Source organism: Cercospora kikuchii (assembly GCF_019650295.1).
Source record: "Cercospora kikuchii DNA, contig_00001, whole genome shotgun sequence".
In the NCBI taxonomy this organism is placed as follows: Eukaryota; Fungi; Ascomycota; class Dothideomycetes; order Mycosphaerellales; family Mycosphaerellaceae; genus Cercospora; species Cercospora kikuchii.
Window position 1 is genome coordinate 5258659 of NW_025408582.1, and position 13167 is coordinate 5271825.

Sequence of the window (13167 nt, forward strand, 5' to 3'; positions counted from 1 at the left end):
ATATGAGAGCCCCGTGAAGTTTGAGAAAATGTGCTGTGCTTCACTTCACGCGCCAGCAGGCAACATGTGCGAACTGCTGCAGCGCCGAACACCTCAAAAGCTCTTCGACTGGGGTCCAACTCTGTATCCCACTTCCACCCTCTCACAATAACGACCACAGGAAGCATCGGGCACAGCATTATACAGCCAATGGCTACCCGCGAGAAGATCGAGGAGGTGAAGGAGCGTTTGAGTTTCTTCTGTGATGAGGCGACGATCAGGGCAATTCTGAGTACGGGCGGAGGTGATCTGAACCGGACTGTCTCCCATCTGGAGGAAAGGACGGCCCAGCATCGCAGTCGGGTTGGGGATTTGTCAAAGTCGCACTGGTTTCTTGGTGACAAGCCAGCGAAACCAGCAACAGAATGCCTGGAGCCCGTCAAGAGCAATGGACCGAACTGCTTCATCAGGTACGTGAAGATTCGGAGGTGCGGGTATTTTGAGAGTACATTCTGACCGAGGACGCAGCTCCGAAGACACCATCGTCTCCGTCCACGTCGGAGCAACAGCCGAAGCTCCTTCCTCATCGCTCAAGATCTTCAAGGTGCACCAAGGCGTTCTGTGTAAATCTTCGGAGTTTTTCAAATCGAAGGTCAAGCCAGAGTGGTCACGCGGAAAAGCGGAAGTCGAATTGCCACACATCTCTGCGGCTGCCTTCGCGGTATACGTGAACTGGCTATACTTCAACAAAGTCATGCCAAATGGCAAGAAAATGTGGGAGAATGGCAATGCTGCCAACTCGAGTGACTGGCTCACCTTGGCAGAGGCGGTAGCTCTCGGGGAGGAGCTAATGGACAAAGCCTTCCAGCATTCAACAATGGACATGATGGTGGTCGCCGCGCGGGCAGAGAACACTGGCCAGATGCTTTCAGGCCAAGTTGTCCAGAAAATCTACGACGGCACTCTAGATGACTCTGGCGCTCGAAGCCTTATTGTGGATATCTTCAAGCAGCACCCGGGACTTTTGGAGTCTTGCGGAGACGACGAATTGCCCTCGGCTTTTCTACGCACGCTGGCGCTCGAGTCTATCCGGAAGAGCGAGGGCTTGAAGGAACGTCTGTCGAAGACCAAATGCTGGTATCACAAGCACGGCAACGGCGAAGCATGCTACTCTACCACGCCGGCATTGCCTGGAGTCGCAGCATTGCTCCGCTGAGTGCCACGACTGGCTGCACGAGTCTCGGAGCGATGGAGGTGGCACTACAGCTTCCTATAACGAGGACCAGGAAGTTCCAGGCAATTTCGAGCGGATCAGTTGTATCAGTTCTGGGCTGCATGACGAGCCCCCAGAGTCGTCCGTGGAAGGTGCTCGCGTCTCAGCCAGATTCTGTGGCACATTTATGCCCGATCCCAAGCTGAGCAGCAGGGACCCTCGGCCTCTTCAGAGAAACGCATGCTTTCTTGCTATTGCATTGCAATGGTCTGCCGCGATCATGAAGCGTACTCCCAGTAGCCATCATTGAAGCTACAAACCTGAGCTGCTGTCCTGCTCTAGTATTTGGGTATCTCAAAATGCAATTGCAACTCCAATAGCTCCGTCATCTCATGCGAACCTCACACGACGAACACCGCGCCTCTCATCTCCAGCATCCTATGCATAGAACTTGAGACACTTGTGCTCGTCGTGTGTATCTTTGCAGATCACGCTGCATGTCATGTTGCCACATTTCATACACTTTACTCTTCCCCAGTACCCACACGTCTCGCAGAACTGGCGCGGGGGAGGTGCACTTGCGGGCGGTGGAGCTGATCGTGCTTGGTTGTAGGTGAGCGGGGGAGCGTTCAGCAGCGCTTCCATCTCGGCTTGCGTCGGCATAGGATCGAGGGCATCGTCGTCTTCTTCGTCGAGGTCCATCAGGTCGCTAGGCATGGGTGGTGCGAGTGTAGTCGGGACAGGTGGAGCATTCGCATTCGGCGCAGGACTGCCACCTGTACTGCTCTCCTCCCTCTGCAGGTTTGAAGGCTTTCGTCTGGCAATCGGCGTCTTACTGGCCCGCTGCGAGTCTGGCTTCGGTCCCGGCAGATTGTCCAAGTCTCGTCTGCCTTTCAACGCGATTTCTGCCTCCTCATCGTCCAAGTAATGCTGGAACGTCTTGCCGCTGGCTAGAATCTTCTTCGTAGCTGGCGTCTTTCCCACCCTGTACCCTCCTCCTTTCGCTACTTCTCCGTTTGGCGCAGGTATCTGTACATCCCTCGTGCCATCGCTATTCAGCTCCCGGATCTTCCTCTCCACCTGCCTTTGCTGCTTCGCGCTCAACGCCTCTTTCTGCGCTTCCGTCTGCCCTCCAGCGCCTGCTCCTCTTGCCCTCTTCTTATTCGTCGTCCCCCAATTCTTCGATGGGTCTGCAACCGGACCTGCAACAGCTACCCACGCGAATCCCGGCGCTTGTTTTTGCTGTCCGATAGGCAGCTCCTCAATGTACGGCGTTCGAAACCGAAGTCCAGGAATCGCCATCCTCGAGTCGATCTCGTCCCATCAAAATGCCGAACTCCAAGCACCCTGCCGTAAAGAAAAAGCCTCAATTCAACATAACAACGTCAGACCGAAGAATCCGCGAAGAAGTTCGAAACGCTCGCACGCGACAGCGTCGTGTCGTGCATGTGAAAAAGAGGGTTCACTTACGTGCATCCGTGCGCGCGCTAACGTGTTTGGTCAGCTCATACGTCACGCGCGGAACCATTGACACGTCCAGTGCGTGCACCTGTACCGACTCCTTCCGAGGTCGAGCGTGCATTCTGCTCTTGCCCCACCCTGCACGATGTCTCGCGCTCACGACACCCAGGGCCAGCCCCATCTGCGGTCGTGCGGAGGCCACGAGTAATGATAGCGGCAAGCCAAAGCGTAATCACTCACAAGCTAGGTCTTCACAAGCAGGGAGAAGAAAAAGCATTTGCCATTTCCCGTGAATACCGTCTTCACCCTCTCCATCTCCAGCTCCAATAGCTATTCTTCAGAGCGCTGCTTGTTGTTTGTCCAAGATCTACTTCTGTTTCCAGGTTCCGCCTGCTTGCTACTGGCTACTGCATATTGCTACCTTACAGCTCCTCTCCGCTTCCAGACCTTCCACCATGAGTGCCGCTACTCTCAGCCATAATCCAACTCCAAAGGTCGACAACATGGACGGCATTGCTCCAATGAAGCGTCGCATGACACTCCCCACCGAACCAAAACGTCAAGACCCCATCTACATTCCAGCTGAGAAGCCAGCTTCGGATCCAGCTCATGGAGCAGCTTTCATTCTGGTTCATGGGCTGGGTGACAATGCCGAAGGGTTACAGGGTGAGAGGAGACCACTTCTTGCATTAATCTGAGCTGTTCTAACAGATTGCATCTAGCCGTTCCCCAGCAATTCCAATCCGCCCACAAACTTCCCTACATGCACTGGATCATTCCAAATGCCATGGAATCGCGCGAAGCGATGACAACAGCCTGGTACACACCTTCCTCCTTCTCCACTTTCCCACCAGATCGTCCAGAGCTCGCACCCGAAGAAGACGCAGACGGGATGCTCGCAACAGTCAAGTACATTGAATCACTCATCGATGCATGCACAAAGAAGGGCATCCCACCAAACCGAATCGTACTAGGAGGTTTCTCACAAGGCTGTGCAATGGCTCTTTTGACCGATCTTACAAGTGAGAAGTACGCTGGGAAACTAGGCGGCATTGTTGGACTCATGGGCTACCTCCCTCTCAGCGCGGGGAGGAAGCTGGAGGACATGAGAGCTGTGGCAGGTCTGCCGCCTGTACATGGTCAAGTCCCAATTCTACTGGCGAGAGGAAAGAAAGATCAGATGATTCCAGGGAGGATCTGGAAAGACACGCTGAAGAGGCTGGAAGAGCTGGGTGTGGGGAGTGATTTGGAAGTGCATGAGTATGAGGGCCTTGGCCACAGCTTGAGCGGGCCGGTGTTGCGGGATATCTGCACGTTTGTTGAGAGATATGTGCCTGCTTTGGAGGACTGAGTTGGAACAGTCTGGAAAAGGAAAGTTATGTCAGGAAGTGGGATTTCAGGTTAGCGTAGCGTTTTGCGCGATGGGATAGTTCAGGGCATTCGATCATCCGTGTCTCTTCGAATCACCATATTTTAGGTGACTAAACCGGTTCCGATAGGCTCAAACTACTGTGATGGGAAGCTTGCCAATAATGATGTGTAAGATCTGCTATCATTGGCAGCAAATTTGTTGAAGCAGTTGGAGGCATTGTCGAAACCGCGTTGCTGCACAGGCCAAAAGCTCTTGCCTGTGAGTGCGGGGCTTGGACTTGCCATCTTCGCGAATCAGTCTTTCACTCCTGCTTCCACAAACACCAACGCGACATTGTCCGCAGGGCAGACGCAGCAATGTTGCCTATCAGCGCGAAACACTCCCAATTGAAGAAGCAACAAACAATCCTGGAACTGTTCCTGGCCTCACGTCAGATTGCGGAACGATTCACCTTGCAAACACGCACACGCGGCATTGACTATACAGGTATCGAACGAGCAAGTTTTCTCTAGTCTATACAAGTATTATGCTACCCCTCGCCCTATAGGCTGCAGTGTATCTACCGTGGCCATGGGCAATAAAGGCTCTTGTACCGGTACTGCCCGATCGGATTGGAGCCGAAGTTTGACAGCCAGTTTCCTGCTGAGACGAACAGCCGGCTTGTCTATCCATTCCGTGGCATAATACGCGTAAAAGAGGTAGATCGCGAGCGACAGGCTCAAGCATACCAAAGGTCGCGTGCTCAAACCAAAAGGTCCAATATCTGGAATCGCAAGCGAGCCGTCCCAAAATGTATTTTTGAGTTCCTCACTGACCGGCCCACCAAAGAGAGCATTGATGCGAACTCCGAAGACTTCGCCCAGTGGCAGATGTACGAGATACAGCATGAAACTGAATTCTCCGAGGAACAAAATTGGCTTCTTGGACAGCAGCCATCGTACCCAGGAGATTCGGAGAGTGCCGTATACGAACGGTAGACCGCCTAAGCTGTGCCAGTACCGGTAGTAATTCTCCTGATTGTAGCCTTTGGGGATAAACGTGGACAGCCACTTCCAACCTGGAGTCTGATAAGTCGTGAAAGGGTTGCCATCGTGTGCTGGCTCGCTGAGCAGATACCATCCCCCAAAGAAGAGGATGTGTAGCACAGCGGTCCGAATGTGCTCTGATGGAAGAGCTCGGAAGAGTCTGCCATCCAGGTCCCAAACATCAACAATTGCAATTGCCATGCCGAACAAGAAGCATGCCATGCTCCATTTGAATGGCAAGCTCAGCATGATTCCTCCTACCACGATCATGATTGCGGCGATGCTCGCAGCTCGTATTGGACCTGCGCCTCTCAGACCGGATAACGAAAGCAGCCCCAATAAGCCGAAGACGAGAATACTGCCCTTCAATTCGATGGGGATCGTCCAGATGGCCATGTCGTAGGTATACCAGGTGAAGACGCTGTTGCTATGGACCTGGAAAGGCTGGAAGAACTTCGCGCTCTTCACGATGAATTGTACTAGCTCTGCACCAAGGCCTCCTGGGTGCGGACTCAGTACGAGTGTAGGTACGAAGATGGGTCCTGGTATGTGGATTATTAGAGCTACCATGAATGCGATCACCAGAGGTGGCAGATACAGCCTGACTGGTCGTCGGACGGCAGCACTGAGCAGCGACCATCGCCATGTCCGAATATCGTTGGAGCTCGTTGAGGGAGACCACGACTTCAACTTTCGTAAATGGCTGACCGACAGCACATAGCCTGAAAGGATGAAGAAGATGACCACTGCCGCACCACCTCCATTGAAGAAGACTCGAATGAACGGAAGCGAGATGAAGTAGTAATGCTTTCCGGATTGGCCGAATCCAAAGTCGTGCAATCCCCAGGTGAAGTTGGAAAGATTGTGTTGAATGAAGACGATCGTTGCAGCTAGACCACGGAGGCCGTCGAGGTGCCGTGTACTTGAGAGTCTGGACGATTCGGCGGGTCCATTGGATATCATCGTAGTGGTGTTGATCGTTGCAGAGGCATAATTTGGCAACCGGAGGATACCGTCGAGGCGTGTGCTGATCACTTTCGTTGTCTGTACAGCTGGGCGATCAAGAGTCCTTTCTCATTTCTGCTCTTTCAACGCTGCAACGATGGTATCGATCGAATCGTTGTCAGATTACCGGCTGGTGCTCGCTGAGAGAGCTGTCGTTCTTCCGCAATCGTTCTCCGTCAAATACAGAGATCCAATCGCGCTTGCTGAGGTAGAATTTAGTATGCACCTGCACGAAGAACTAGACAAGAAGATGGGCGTTCGTACGAGCTCACCCAGAGAACATACCATCGTGGACGTGGTTGTGGTTCTCGGACCCACAAACGTCCTTTCCCCTCCCAATCCAGCCAGCCTCGTTCCTCCGCCAAACCCATTCTGGCTTTCACCTCCAACGACTCCGCAACGTTCGCCTGCTGAAATTGCGCCAAACGCGGAGCGCTCCATGGACAGCAGAGCCGCTGATGCTGCCCTGCATGCGTGCAGAAGGCTGGCTCCGTCGTAAAGAGAGAAGATTTGATCCCCGCCTATCATTTGCGGAGAAATGGTACGTTCTGGCCACGCCCGTCGGTAGCTTCAGAGCAACGCACGCGGCGGAACATGCCATTCAGACGATCAGCCACACCGAGAACGATGATCCAGGCAAATTAACTCTTGTTGTTTGTGTTCTCTTTCCTTCTTGACTTGACTACATCGTAGGATGGCATTGTTGTTTGCCTTTGACAACACCAGCTCACGGGTATGGATCCGAGGGATTTCAAGGACGCGACGGCGCTGCTGCCACCACGCGTGCGGACGCGAAGATTCTGGGTGATTACGATTTCGACGCTGATTTTCCTGAGCATCATTTATGCGCCTTATATCTTCGGCAGCAGAAGTGCAGATACGATCAATTTCGAGGCCTTCAAGGCGACTCTGGGAGGAACGGACAGCCCACCGCTTGCAGGACCTGCGGGAGCTGTGCAGCCGGGGCTTCCAGTACCTGCGCAACAGGTCGCGGGCGGCATTTTGATGCCTACACAGAACAATGCGGCACCGGTGGACGACATCGATGAAGGGCCAGGAGTGGATATGTATGGGCGGCGGACACCACATTATCGCAAGATCTACTCGATGACCTCGCCCGAGAAGAAGTATTGGCTTGTCTGGTTGGGTGGTGAAGCAGGATACAACCCCAATCTGATACCGCATCCTACTGAGCCTGATAGATGGGTCGTGGTGGCGCAACATGAGAGATCGGACGAAATGACGGCGGAACACCAAGAACTGGTTTGTACTGCTGGTTTCTTCATGGATAAGCTGGTCTGCTCAGAGACCCCGACAGTGATGCAGGTGTCGGATTCGATTGTTGGCAACTGCACAGACGGAAATGCGTGGATCAATTTGGTCGTAGGACCGCGAGACGCTCGCATGTTCTATGGCCCAGATGCGCCATATGTGATGTACGGGTCTCAATCTGCCCATGCTTGTCTCGGAATTTGGATGCATGACGGGAGAATGTTGCTTCCACCTTTCCAGGCAGCAAGCCAACAAGCAGATATCGCATACTTCAAGGAAGCAACAGAACTACAAAGACCTGAGCCCTGGCACGCCTTCGAGAAGAACTTCTTCGTGTTCTGGGACGACAAAGGAGGAGTATACGTCCATAATGACCTCTGGCCCAGACGATCATACGCTGCCCTCGGTCCCGTGGGAAATGTCGGCGAAGACCTCGCTCCTCAAACCGTAGAAGCCGACGCGCGCTGCATGAATGCCTTCATGCCCCCGGTCGAACACTACGAATACTCCTCAGAAGGCATCCATCAAGCGACCAACTCCCTCTCGATCACCATGTGCGCTCGCGCAGACCCCACCTGCACCCCGACCGACAGCAATACCTTCATCATGACAATCTTCCACTGGAAAGCCTTCCGCGAATTCCACGGAATCTACGAACCGTACATCATGCTCTTCAAACGCACTTCCCCTTTCCCGATTCACGCCATCGGCCAAAGACCTTACTGGGTCTACGGCCGCGGTCCTTTCACAGCAGATTCCGGGAGTCCGAAATATCGGGGCCATGAAGACCAGATTCCAAAAGGACATACGGAGCAGATATTCTTCACGAGTATGAGTTGGAAGAACAAGGGACAAACGTATCATGGATATGTCGATGATCCGCTGTTTTTGTCTTTTGGAATTGAGGATGGGAAGGCTGGCGTGATAGATGTACATGCTGGAGACCTGTTGCAGGATTTGGCGGAGTGTAGTACGGCGCCGGCGGATGGGAAGCGACCGAAAGAGCAACCGCAACAACCAGCACAGCAGGGCCAACAGGCACCTGCCGCTGCTCCTCCTCCGCCTGCGCAAGCTCCGCCAGCACCAGGACTGCCAGCTCAAGCACCACCTGCGCAGGCACCGCCAGCCGCTCTGCCAGCACAAGGCCTGCCAGCACAAGCACCGCCAGCACAAGCACCAGCTGCCGCTGCTCCTGTGCCTCCAGCGGCAGCACCAGCTCCCGCGCCTGTGCGATGAGGACTGAACGGGGATTGCTTGCGCGTCATGTTGAGAATATACCCATTTTTTGTTTGGCTGTCACTGTGCAGTCATACCAGCTTGTACCAGACGAGCCTTACGAGAAGACGATACCAAAGTTAATGAGAACCCTACCAATGTTCCAATCCAATCCCATCCGTTCGTACATACTACTAGTTGTCTCTGCAAGAGTTCGCATGTCCTCACGCATAGGCGATATTTCGGACTCGACTCCTAGAAATGATATGGGAGCCGACGATCGCAGTTGCATTTGCATGTGCTTCGAGCCAAAATCAGGTACGAGCCAGTGGTCTCAAACCTTGTCTTCCAATAGGCCCGCTCGCCAAACTCTATATGCGGTGGTTGGTGCTGATGTCTCGTGGACAACGTGGATATTGGGGTAGGATTTTGGTGCCTCGGTCGAGAGCTCGTGTAACTTCACAATCAGCTATGTCCATGCTTGCTCCTGGGAAGTACGAGGGCGGTGTTGAGGGCGGTTTCGTCCTGCTGCGAGGATGTCCTTTGGAGCGCGCATGAAATTACACCGAGATGTCTGCTGCCATTGTTTACGAGCTCGACGTGGGATACACTGAAAATGTTGATTCTGATGATCTTGCACGCGAAGCCGCTCTATCAAGTCTCCGAAGTGAACGCTGCAGCAGCTTCAGAAACATCGTCGACCTTGCTCTCCAGAAGTGTTGTCGATGCGCGCTCCTATAATCACGATTAGTCCATCTGTACAAGGACATTCGAATGGCGATTCTCACCAATATCACCACAAACGCTCTCCGCTTCCGACCAGCTTCATCCTCACCAGCCAAATGCTTCGTTTCTAGCTTGGTCCACTCTTTCTCAACAGCGTCGCGCAAATCATCCGCATCAGAAGGCAAACCAAGCTCTTCAAGAGCCTTCTGAGTCTTCGAATCGACATACGGATACCGTGCATCCCACCCCTCAAGCCACTGCACGCGACGAAGAAGAATCTCAATCCCAGTCGCTCCAAACCCCTTGATCTCTTTCTTCAACTCTTCCACAGCCTCATCAACATCGCCCTTGTGCTGCTCAAGCACCTTTCCCAACTGCGTACCTTCATCATCCCCCTCTGCCGCAAACTTCCCCAACACCGTATCCGCTAACTCATACAATTGTGCAGCCGTCTTATCTTTATGCTGTGTCCTCGCATCATAGAATGCCTGCGTGACTTTTTCCTCTCCAGCGCTCTTGATGGCTTTGGCGCTATTGAATGAGTATGGCGAATTGAGGATTGTGCGAATCGATCGTAGGCCTAGACGGTGGGAGATGGGCCGAGAGAGGATCATGGCGCACATGAGTTCTTCGAAGGGGTTGAGGATTGATGAAGAGTACGTTTTGATGTCTTCTCCTCGGGACTCGATGTCTTCTGCTTCGTCTGATGGACGACATTGGGCTTCGGCATCGGGAGATAAGAGGTAATTGAGCAGTTGGGAGTGTGATGGCTTTGATTTTGGCGTGCCTCGAGCAGAGCGTCGAGAGGCCTTTACAGGTTGTTCAGATTCTGCATTAGCTTTGCGTTTCTTGGATGAATTGTCTTGCGAGTTGTGATCTTTCTCCTGCTTGGTTGCGGAATCTTCGTGGTCGCTGGCATCTTTCTGATTGCTCGCTTCACCTTTCTTCTTGGGCGGCATTGTTGAAATCAATTGTATCAGTAGCAATGAATAAGTTCAATCGTTGCTACCACATCAACCAGACGACTAATGGCAGCTCCTCATGACGACCATAATGATGATGTCAGTTCTTCTTCGATCTGGACGGCATCTGGCCGCATCATCATAGCAGAGGCGGGATGGACTTGGCAAGAAGTAACACGGTCAGGCCAAGGACAGAGGCAATCGACCATTGTCACAACTACAGGCGGTGACATCGACCATCGGCGTGTTTCTTCACCAGCCGCAGCTCTCCCAATGTGTGTGAAGGAGAGCAGCGTGCTTGCTGCACGAACAAGCAAGAGCTCCAATGCGCGACCGTCGGGCCGACCTTCTGTCCGAGCCGCGCGCATGCATTTCGATAGTCGTAAGGAAGCAATATTATTGATAGACCTAAATGGTGGGAATGTGAAGACAGTGGGTGAAAAGAGTGATGAGAAATTGTTTTGCTTGCATAGTACTTGGAGTCTTTAACTGCTGAACGAGACGCGTTCCGTGAAAGCAGGTTCAGCTGTGGCTATCGTAGATAGTCATGGACAAGTTCCACTGATGACTGGGACTGAACAACAACATCTGAGCTGCTCTTCATCGACCGTCAGGCCGCCTGCTAGGTCGACTGAGTTCGCCGGCGATGCGAAAGACATGGACTCGATGACAGGAGAGAGCGAAGTGCCGCCGAAGACGTCTTCGTAGAGCTCAGAACGAGTGCCTTTGACCGACTTCAGGAGCATCGGAGCGATCCTCTCACGTCCGTATCGCCTGTCATTGTCCGTAGTTGTCCTGACAGGCTGAACGCACTCGACAAGCTGAAGCCAGCTTGCTCAGTCCGGACATGGGCTCGTTAGCCAGCACGTTGCTGGCAGCTTTACTCTGTGAAGAGCCGAGCCCTGACTATGCGTTTTCCCATGGGCAGGTACACCGAATTGCCATCTCGTGGCGGAAGCACCTGCCATCCCATGCTCTCTAGATAGCCTCATTCAAGCGCTCCTAGAGCACCTCAACGACCTGACTGCAGAGCGGAAAGATGTTGGTGACTGGCACAATTGGGATCTGTGCACCATTCCTCAAGTCCTCGGCGACATAGAAGACAACTCGCAGACACAGCGCTGGAGTGGTGCATGCCCAGTCGAGAGGGGTTGGGCACTGTGCACGCTCGCACGCTACCTTGACAAGGGAGGAGCAGTGACAAGAGCCTGGTGGAGATTGTTGTTCGTGTTGGTGTTGGGTCTGGAGGCCATGGTGAGTGAGCCGTGGGCGCTTGCGCTCTGTGGACCATTGTTGCTTTGCTGGCCGTAAACCTTCTGACGACACTCATGTCTCTTGGTGAATCCGCCCTGCGATAGCGCGAGTGATGCGCAGATGGTGAAGTACTCGTCAAGCGGAGTATCTTTCTTCTTCGCCACTACCGCGCACAAAGCTGTATGCCTTGGCAAGAGGAGCCGTGCAGTCAAAAGGGACTGGAAATGACCCTTGAGGTCCTGTGATTCTTCCAAGGCAGGTGAAATCAACTTGTCGTGCATGACATCGAATTCAATTTCCACCCATGATCTTGGCGGGAAGGTCTGGGAGATGTCGTAAAAATCGGTCCTGCTAATGCATGACTTCAATCGTCACCACCCCTGCCGCCTCTGCGTGCGCTCTTCTTCTTGCTCTGGTATTCCTTCATCTTGCGACGCGCTCCAGCCTCAGCCTTTTGAAGCTCTTCGACCCGCTGGATCTGTTCGGGACTCGTCTCGCCAGGTACCGTCTGACGACCTGCCTGCACGATCAGATCATGCAGCTTGCGGAAGCATGCATTGACGTTGTCATTCTGCTTTCGCGAATCGTCGGCTTGGATGACAAGGTCGTCGGATTTGGCAGCGTGGTAGCGACTATTTGCAATTGGTGCATGCATCACTTTCGGCACTCGCTGCAACAGTGAGGGTAAAGGTATGCGCAGTGTCGCTTTGGATGAGACTCTATCGCTGCATCAGTCATGTGTCTTGCTCACCTCATTCGTGTGAGCTGCTCACTTGTTGACATTCTGCCCGCCTGGACCAGAAGACCGTGAGAAGCTCACTTCGCAAATGTCCCTGGGAATCGTGTCCGGGTCAAGTTTGGAGAGCCATTGGCGAGCTGCTTGGAGCTCAGCTTCATCGGCGTCGCCGCCCCTTTTGACTGCGTATTGTCTGATGCCCCATGCTGGCGCAGGAGTGGCAGCTTTGGCAGCACGGAATGTCGTGCGTAACAGCAATGCCATAAGGTACAGCTCGTGCAAGCAGTTCAAGCTGCATGTCGCAGGCGCACTTTTGGCGCAGGATAATACTGCCGAAAGTGAGCTAGCTCCTGCCTCATTGAGTCAAGCTCCCGCGCAATGCTTGGCACAAAGCGAAGGGCAAGCACGACTGCGTGGCGCGAGTTTTCTGCGGCAAGTACATGTGCGCGCATGTCGTGAAAGGTCTTGCCATCATCATCCTCCGAACATCACCACCATCATACACGGCATACCATACCAGCGCGCTCTTCTTCTCGCGCGCGTCGTGCAACATTCGGCCCATCGTCTCCACACTGTGCTCGCCTGGAAAGCCTCTCTCGCGCAAAACGCCGGGCCGCGACAACCGCCACATCGCAGACGCTCTTCCTCGCTGAACACTACCACCGCCTTCCAGCACCACCATCACCCAGGTAAATACTGCTCAGATCTTGGTCCGCCAACGCCTCGCTGCTCGTGCTGCGCTGTACGCGGCAAACCACTGGCGCGCTCGTGGTCGTTTGCTGTTGAACGTCTCTGTGTCTGCCCTGCACACCACCACCACCACTTCCAGCCCCAGAGCCCAGCGCTGTGAACTCCAATCATCGTCGTCCAGACCGCCGCTCCTCGTCGTTCGTCCCTAACTCTGCCATGCTCTCAGACCGTCTCTCGCGCTGCGCTTAGGATGCGCC

The 13167-nt window shown here is 53.7% G+C and overlaps 7 protein-coding genes across 8 annotated transcripts; 3 read left to right on the top strand and 4 right to left on the bottom strand.

The window, feature by feature from the left end:
- Positions 1-189: 189 nt before the first annotated feature.
- CKM354_000205000 (uncharacterized protein) lies at positions 190-1195 on the top strand (the record flags this gene model as incomplete). The annotated part of the gene is made up of 2 exons (XM_044797190.1): positions 190-449; positions 508-1195. 2 exons carry the CDS (start codon positions 190-192, stop codon positions 1193-1195), a joined length of 948 nt encoding a protein of 315 aa, XP_044653125.1.
- Positions 1196-1630: 435 nt separating this feature from the next.
- Positions 1631-2494, bottom strand: CKM354_000205100 (uncharacterized protein; the record flags this gene model as incomplete). Its single annotated transcript, XM_044797191.1, has 1 exon — positions 1631-2494. The coding sequence occupies one exon, from the start codon at positions 2492-2494 to the stop codon at positions 1631-1633; it is 864 nt and encodes a 287-aa protein (XP_044653126.1).
- Positions 2495-3108: 614 nt separating this feature from the next.
- Positions 3109-4004, top strand: CKM354_000205200 (uncharacterized protein; the record flags this gene model as incomplete). The annotated part of the gene is made up of 2 exons (XM_044797192.1): positions 3109-3319; positions 3376-4004. 2 exons carry the CDS (start codon positions 3109-3111, stop codon positions 4002-4004), a joined length of 840 nt encoding a protein of 279 aa, XP_044653127.1.
- Positions 4005-4549: 545 nt separating this feature from the next.
- Positions 4550-6013, bottom strand: CKM354_000205300 (uncharacterized protein; the record flags this gene model as incomplete). Its single annotated transcript, XM_044797193.1, has 1 exon — positions 4550-6013. One exon carries the CDS (start codon positions 6011-6013, stop codon positions 4550-4552), a length of 1464 nt encoding a protein of 487 aa, XP_044653128.1.
- Positions 6014-6790: 777 nt separating this feature from the next.
- CKM354_000205400 (uncharacterized protein) lies at positions 6791-8563 on the top strand (the record flags this gene model as incomplete). 2 transcript variants are annotated; one of them, XM_044797195.1, is made up of 2 exons in its annotated part: positions 6791-7205; positions 7258-7298. In XM_044797195.1, the coding sequence occupies 2 exons, from the start codon at positions 6791-6793 to the stop codon at positions 7296-7298; spliced, it is 456 nt and encodes a 151-aa protein (XP_044653130.1). The 2 variants fall into 2 exon arrangements, with proteins under 2 accessions (XP_044653130.1, XP_044653129.1); XM_044797194.1 differs by having other exon boundaries at positions 6791-8563.
- Positions 8564-9196: 633 nt separating this feature from the next.
- On the bottom strand, positions 9197-10227 carry CKM354_000205500 (uncharacterized protein; the record flags this gene model as incomplete). Its single annotated transcript, XM_044797196.1, has 2 exons — positions 9197-9277; positions 9331-10227. 2 exons carry the CDS (start codon positions 10225-10227, stop codon positions 9197-9199), a joined length of 978 nt encoding a protein of 325 aa, XP_044653131.1.
- Positions 10228-11848: 1621 nt separating this feature from the next.
- CKM354_000205600 (uncharacterized protein) lies at positions 11849-12484 on the bottom strand (the record flags this gene model as incomplete). The annotated part of the gene is made up of 2 exons (XM_044797197.1): positions 11849-12203; positions 12258-12484. 2 exons carry the CDS (start codon positions 12482-12484, stop codon positions 11849-11851), a joined length of 582 nt encoding a protein of 193 aa, XP_044653132.1.
- Between the last annotated feature and the right edge of the window lie 683 nt (positions 12485-13167).